The sequence below is a fragment of the Arthrobotrys flagrans genome (genome assembly GCF_004000055.1).
Source record: "Arthrobotrys flagrans strain CBS H-5679 chromosome Unknown unitig_9, whole genome shotgun sequence".
Classification (NCBI taxonomy): domain Eukaryota; kingdom Fungi; phylum Ascomycota; class Orbiliomycetes; order Orbiliales; family Orbiliaceae; genus Arthrobotrys; species Arthrobotrys flagrans.
Genome location: NW_027137551.1, coordinates 1,272,860 through 1,280,722, shown reverse-complemented (window position 1 = coordinate 1,280,722; position 7,863 = coordinate 1,272,860). Strand labels below are relative to the sequence as shown.

Below are 7,863 nucleotides of genomic sequence, written 5' to 3'. Positions count from 1 at the left end.
GCGTAAGCAGTAAGCTCTATTATCAAGTGGATACGTATTGCGGGGTAAGGTTACTAGGGTGGAAGAAAGGCCGTTCTAAAGAAAAGTTAGCCATCGACCGATATCAGGCGGTTCGGTGCGGTTTAATTGTATATATATAACAGAATACACCCTAGATGTTGAGGACAGATATGTCATTGTATATACTTCGAAAATTTAATTTAGGGCTACTGCTAATGTTTCTGGCGAAAAGTTTGAAACGCATGGTGTGGTGCGGATAATGCTATAGATGCCTTGCAATTTGTGACGTATGAAGGTGGAGATTGTGCTGTGTAAGAACGTGTCGAGACGAAAGGGTAATTTGGGAGGGGCTACCAGGATCCGGCCTTATAAATATAAGGTTGTACCTTGTCACCAAGGAGGGTTAGATTCGGGTATGTTGGCCAACTTCTCTATTTCTTCATAAATCTATCCTGAAGGCCTTTTGTTTTGTTTTGAAGTAAACGTATCAAGCTCAAGGTATACATGTATGTGTATACTCACACAATCGAGGTATTAGATTAGCCTCGAATCCAGTACTAGATGTAACTAGAGGATGTAGGGATCTTGAGGACATGTAGTGTATCTGGGAATCATTAATCGTTGGTATCACCAAAGTCCGTCCGGGGGGGTTTTTTTTCCGCCCAGTTATGTGCATACTTTTGGGTCCTGATTGTGTCGATGAGCTGGTTACTCCAATTATCTTACTATGGATAAGCAACCGCAGATGCGCGAAGCTAGTCAACTTGCGGGCATGAAGCCGAAGTTATCGGAGAGAAAGTCGGGCAGATTATTAAGAGGGCAGGTGCACCGTTCTAGAAATAGGTTGTTCACGAGAATTTGAGAAAAAGCAATCGATCAAGAGGCGGGCCCGATTCAATTAAAGGGGCTAGGCCTTCGAGCTCGAGCGCGCAGTTTGGAAGAGTGAAGTAGGTCGCATAAGCACCGATTAAAGAACGATTGGGAATTGCTTTACTATAGAGAACATTCGATATACTGACAAGAAACGTTCACAAATTCTTTGCGAATCTAGAGACCGATATGATAAATGTCATATGAAACTAATATGATCACCAGATTTTTGGAATTTTCTTCTAGCTCAGATCATCATCCGAATCCCGACTAAAATCTATCGTTGGATTAAAGTTGGTAACAGAGTTTACACATTGACCCATGTCTTGCCAACCATGCACGCACTAGGGTCGGACTTCGGGCAGGTGGTCTCAGATATGGACAGGCGGCTCGTGGGAAATCTACATCAAATATTCCAGAGTTACTAGTTGCCGCTCATACGTCAACAGACGCGCAACTTCCATGAAGATCAAGCAAAACCAGTACTACGAACAATATCATAGCCTCACGATAGGCCGTTTTTGCTCTATGATATCCCTACATTGAGACTTGACGGAAAGCCTCTGCCCGTTTTTATTTTATTTTATATATATCATGCCCTCAAAAGATTGCATCCAGAAAACCTGTCAGGACGACAATTATCATAAAAAGTGATGGGGTTCAAAGAAGCAACCCTGAAGCTGATGATGCAAACTCGATCCACATGAAGCCTGAAGTCGTTAGATACTAATATCTTTACAAGGCTACCTGACCACAGATCCTAGCCCTGATCCGGACAGTAGCTAATGAGATTCCCGCGCGTATAGCATCTCTGCTTCCCCGGATGGCGGTGCGCATACACTTGCAGATATATTTGTGCAAAGTGAATTCCCGTGAGTCACATTGATCTTTTATCTGGGATGCTTGGTTTGCCCGTTACCTGTTGGAAATGTCGTTTCTGATACCATCTAATCACAAGAACTCGCTGCATTTCTACCATCCTACCGAGCAAGAGTTTCAGAAACAAAATTTTTTTGTCGCACTTTGTTCTCTGTAGCGTCTATAATTGTCTGGTATCTCGCTCGCGAGGGATTTCGGAATTTAAACTGACCTCTAGTCTTCTCCTCCTCTTCGTCTCTGAATTTTGAGATGCCAGGGACATCGAAAACCGCAGAAAATCCGATGGTTAAGACCATCTCAACTTTTGATTTGCAGGCCTTCGCAGTACCCTGGTCATGTTGATACGTGAAGTTTTAGCGCCTCGCTTCTCGAGCTACGGAAGGATCCAAACGACCTGCAACCACACCACAACCCTTCTTTTGACATGATAGCCCCTCAAGGCACAAGAAACAATTTTCGACTGAAAGATCCTAGAAAATGAACCCGCTATTGGAAGGCACAATTCTCACTTTTGCAAGTTTGCATATTTTCTCATGCAAACACGGCTGGTGATGAAAAAGAAAAACAACAGCGAAATTTCGGCCTCGCTGCACATCGTCACGAATCATGACAGGCACTATCACAGGATCATATCTGTTTGAGATGAATCCAGTTAGGAAACTAGATACGAGTCTTGAGACCTGTACACACTATCCAGATCCTCGTCAGAATTCCTGTATCCCATACGGGTGTGTGTGCAGCGCATATTGGAGCTGGAATTTTACAGCAAGAGGCCTCCTTGAGGCGAGAATGCCTTAAGCCTCGACATGAAAACGGAATATAAAAAGACGACTCCCACACCGTTCTCTCGACCCCCTAAAGAGCGCAATAGAGCACTATAGAGCGGTGAATAGTTTACCGGGCTGTTCTCAGCTCGTTATTCTCGTTTTCTAGATGCTCGACTCGACTTTTCAACTGTCCCATTTCCTCTTCCGCTTCTTAGTAGGCTTCAACAACGCATTCTTCTGCGATTTTAATAAGTCGCCAGAGCCTATAATGAGGAAATTCCTGGGTTAGCTAGGAAGTACAGGGAATTAAGAATAAGCTTGGACATGTACGTTAGGCCAGTGCATAGCCTCCTGACATTCAATTGGGTGGCAGTTGAAATGAAGAGAAGGATCCAAGAGTCACAGGTGCAGCGTGCATGCATTAACTCAACACAACGACCAGACCAGCGACTTCTTCAACGACGCCATTCTTGAGAATGATATCGACAAGGAAACCAATTGCTATAATTGCCGCATCGAGGGCGTGGATCCACCGTTTCAAGTAACCGACACCAAATCCAAACACCGTGATGAAAAGCTCGGCAATAAATGGACAACTTAGCGCGAAACTGGACTCCTGCAGGATATCTCGGGCGAGTTTGAGGCGTCGGATTATGGTGGGGGTTGCGCCGGGAATATTAGGGGACCCGGGAGGCGTAGCGGGGTGGGAAAGCTCACAAATAAAAATGTTGAAGAGAGGCAGAGAGGACTATGAGTGGTATCGAGAATGATTAAAAGCAGAATGGAACGGTGCCAAAGTGGGGTAGAGCACAAAGTCATCAAGCTATGGCGGACGCGGGGCAGAAACGACGTTGTGGCAGGGCGGGGATGCCGTTGGCTGAATAAAGATGCGGGGATGAATGATACAAGGACAACGGAAGACAACAAGAGCGGCACACGGGAACTCGTGCTCGAATTGAAAAGGAACGGCATTGGAGGTATGTATTACAGGGCGTCGGCCCTCAAAAAAACGAAAGGCGAACAGATAAGCAGGCATAAAATTAGGATTGTGGACCAAATATACTTATGAATCAGCTGAGTTTGACCCATTTTATGCAGGTTTCTCAGATTTCTGAGAACAAGGTCTGGTCCATGATGTATGTGTCCAAGGGTTATTCGTAGCCTTACCAGACAGTTGTGAGAACCGAAACCTTCGACCACAACGAACGTTTGACAGGATTGTACCCACCATGCTTGCCTGAACGCGACCTAGCCAGGATGAGGCTGAAAAATTTCCGACAAAAGCTATCGCGACCTCCGGCACTCTATTTGGAACCCAGAACAAGCTAAAAAACAAAAATAAAAATAAAAACATAAAAAAAGGGGAGAGGTAAAGAGTCATATGCTGCAGGTTTACTTTGTGAAAGCAGCACCATTCATGTACATGATGCTATCCAAGCCTCCGCAATTCTCGCGGAGTCTACCATCTTTCTCGGAATGCACAACGGGGCAAGCATGGTAGGTCTTCTTTCTCCCTGAACCGAAGCTGGATCCTTACAGTCACCTGACCGGGACAGATTTTGGGCTTGCTACATGCTGATTGGGTTAAAGAAGTGGGCCTGGCGAGGATACTAGGACTAAACCTAATGTTTCTGTTCTTCGGCCTCAACAATAGTTTGTAGGGACAAACGTAATGTACGAATGGGACATGAACAAGCATTTTAAGAATCCTCAAAGCCTCTCTTCTCTAAATAGGAAACATTAGTTTATGTTTGGGTTGAATGCTATTTGAATCTTCAAGATATCGTTTCGTCTCAAAGATATGGCGTAAGACATTACCAAAAAGGAAATCGCCAAATATAGCAAGATTCAACGGCAGCAACACAATTATCATGTCGCACAAAACGTGACTTTAATAGCGTTTGCTGAGGGTAGAATTCCCACTTCTGGTGATATACTTTCTGAGCGGAAATGAAAGCTGCCTTGCGGCTTTGACTCACCGAACTGTTCCAACTCTAGCGGAAGTATAAATTTGGCACTAAACACCAATTTTGTTCGTCCATTGATCCCCCAACATCATCCCATCGCTTGATACAGAGAACCTCATCTCATCTTGCCCAGCACTAGACTACACCTCCCTACTTCCACCCGGCCGTTACATCCTTTTTTCTCTCTATTTTTTGGTTCGTAGACCAGGTGTCGCGAACAAATCTGAAATCCAGGCCAGGCTGTAGGCGTTGGATCCTTCTCACCCCCGGGAAAACCATTTTGCATAGGTAAGAATTCTCGCATCCGCTTCGTGTACATGCGTAATGTTCTTGGACACTTGCTTCATTTTCCTTGCTGCATGAATTTCTATTTCCGTAAACAGTTTCGAATTTCTGGTTCTTTCATGTTCTGTTGGTCTCGCTGCTGCTGTGTCGATGCAGTGAACAGCGCTCCTCCGGGTTCTCTCGCTTCAGGAATCTCAAACCTTTCCTCAGGACGGCCTGAGGTTGCCTGGAAACCTCGCCCATCACCGGAATCGCCGCTTGGAAAGCAATAGGTCAAGTTATCATTCTGGGTGAGTATTTTGAGTCAGAGTATGGTGCAGAACCTCGCTTGGCGTCGAATCATCGGTGTTCGCTCTTCCTATTCGTCACTACCTGCCTGTCCGTTGCCTCTGTCCCATCCGATACAGGCCTGAAACGTGCACGACATATACGTGATAAAACCCTGGTAGAGCCTCTTTTTGGGTTGTAGACGGTGAATAAATATAATGCGCTGGTGAATAATACATCCCAATACCGTGAAAGTCGACTCTCTTTGCGGCCTTCTCCAGTGATTCATTTATATATAAGCCATCTTTTATCTATCCAGGACGAAAAACCTCGCTTTATTCTTTCACTTCAGTCTTTCCCAGAATCCAGACCTCCATCAGCGAAAAATTCGAATTTGTCCTTGAAAACGAACATTCGAATTCAAACCGCCAGCATTTGAGGCTCTGCGAGATCATACGGAAAGTAAGCGAAAGAACCGAGAGGGAGTCTTTTGAACAACAGAGCTGAAGAGCGATAAAAAAAAACTCACGCGTATAGTCCCACCCAAGGATCACTGTTGGGCCATTTCTCGCTTTCTCGCTTTCTCATCTTCACGATACGAGCTATTCTCAAAGAAGATTGCGAAATCTGAAAGGCAAGAGGACATCCGACGCAAGCTGTTTCGTCTTATTGCTCGCCATCAAGATTTGCTCTTGCTCCCCGGGTGTCAACAGAGACGGCCTCGAGAGCAACCTAGACCTGCGTTTTGGGTATCGTCGTAATTCGGTATACCGGTACTGCGTAATTCACACCGCGTCTGTCCAGGTCGCAGAACTAGCCTAATAAAATTCCAAAGTCTTAACTGGACCCTTTTGCTGGTTTCCGGGAGCCAACTGGCAGGTTTCTGATAGCGGCTGTGTCATTTTGTGCTTGCTTGTGCTCTGAAATGTTGAATGTCTTGATATATCTATCGCTCTGTCTGCCCATATCAAATCGAGCCAGAGAAAAAGAAGCTAACATTGTCGTATCCTGCTTTTCTTTTCTTTTTTTTCCTTAGGACAAGAGATTCTGTCCAAGCAGCCTGCTGTCCACTGCCTCCTCTGCACAGCTCTTCTGCAAAAAGGGTTCCCGACGAACAAACAGCCTTTTGGGAAGCCGCCTTTGGTGGGGTGTTCTCCCGTTCGATTGCAGGCAAGCACATCCACCCGCCGCCCGCAAAAAAAACCAAAACCAATCGCACCGTCAGAACCCTTGGGGACGTTGTCTTTGGGCCAATACCAAAAAGCAAAACGTGAGGTAGCGTTGCTCGCCTGCTCAATATCGAGAAGGGCACATTGCATCGTGTCTACAAAAAGACTCTGAAGGATAGATTTAATCAAATATCCTGCTCTCAACTTTCATTTCAATCTATCCTACAACCTTCCCTCCTCTTTTTTTTTCTCTTCTCTTCCTTCCACAAGGAAATTGAAAGAAGCACGTCGATTCACCAACACTTCGCTAAGGTCCTACGAGTTGACCACAATCCTAAATCAGACTCGTACTCGTCGCCTTATAAGACAAGACCTAGAACTTGACGGACAACCGCAACGTTGACCCTCAGGCCTCCCTCTTTGCAAGCTCTGCACGAGTAATATATCCTACCTATCTTCCAACAACCGCTCAAACACGTAAATTTGTCGGTTGTCCTTCAATAAATATTTTTAAGTGCCTCCGGCTCCGAACAGCGACAAAATATTACGGTGTGCGTCAACACCACACCACGAGCCTCAACGAATCGCTCCAGCATCGATAAATCGTATATCGCTTGTCTGTGCATATCTCCCTCGCCTAATACACGAGTAACGGCGGTGGAATACTGAATCAGTGAGTTACTACTTCGCCCATCTCTTTTTCATCATTGTCGGGGAAATATTCCAGAAGTGTCACACTTGAGCTTGAAGCTGGGCTGCGATATCTACCTTGCGATACGAATTCTTTTGTTCTTTCTTTCTTTCTTTATTTTAAGAAAAAAAGGGAGAGAGAAGGGTCTTAAAGTTTTGATACTGGGGGGAAATCAGTTTGGGAGACCTCAAGATTCTATTCCGCCGGGCCTCTGCAGGCCTTCCTGCCCTACGTATTTCTAATACTTTCAGACCCGTTTCCACAAATTGTGGCTGACCTGGATCCTGCGAGCTTTTAAGGCTGGTGCCACACACTTCTGCGACCAAACACCCCGGCCCACTGTGGCTCGTGCTTGACTAACAGACATATATCAGTCGCATGTCCTCCCAAACTTCGACCTGACATTTCCTCGTCCTCTATCAATTCTCACCAAGAAATCCACGATCTCGACTCTGGTACCTCAGATTGACCCTTCGCTGTTCGAGGTCGGTCAGATTATAAATATCCAGATCATTTCCATCAGTGAAACCACTTTTCACACCTATTCTCGTCCTGTCGCTGCTCTATCGTTTTGGGTACCCTCCTCACCCACATAACAAGGCCCCATCTCTAGCAAAAATCTTTTGTTGAAGCATCGCGCGCACCCAATTGGCATCTACCCCTCACACAATCTCACTTTAACGACCGTTTCTCAACACCACTCACCAAAAACAATCATTTTTACAGTGGTATGACCTTTTTCATGTATCACGCCGCCTAACATATATTTTTCGTCGTAGACTGATCTCGTTTGTCGTAGCTGAGGTTATTAGCGGCCGGGACGCAGAGGAGACTTCCCCTAGCCTAATACTCACACACATTCGTAATCACTACTACAGCGTATTCATTCACTCATCGGAGCATCGTCGACGTGTTTACCTATCTTCTTTTTATACTCTTTCTTTTTACTTCTCATCATAGCTGTCAGT

The 7,863-nt window shown here is 45.4% G+C and overlaps 1 protein-coding gene across 1 annotated transcript; it reads right to left on the bottom strand.

Annotated features, from left to right (window-relative positions):
• Positions 1–4,850: 4,850 nt before the first annotated feature.
• Positions 4,851–5,623, bottom strand: DFL_005741 (uncharacterized protein; the record flags this gene model as incomplete). Its single annotated transcript, XM_067635047.1, has 3 exons — positions 4,851–5,054; positions 5,448–5,478; positions 5,565–5,623. The coding sequence occupies 3 exons, from the start codon at positions 5,621–5,623 to the stop codon at positions 4,851–4,853; spliced, it is 294 nt and encodes a 97-aa protein (XP_067489517.1).
• Between the last annotated feature and the right edge of the window lie 2,240 nt (positions 5,624–7,863).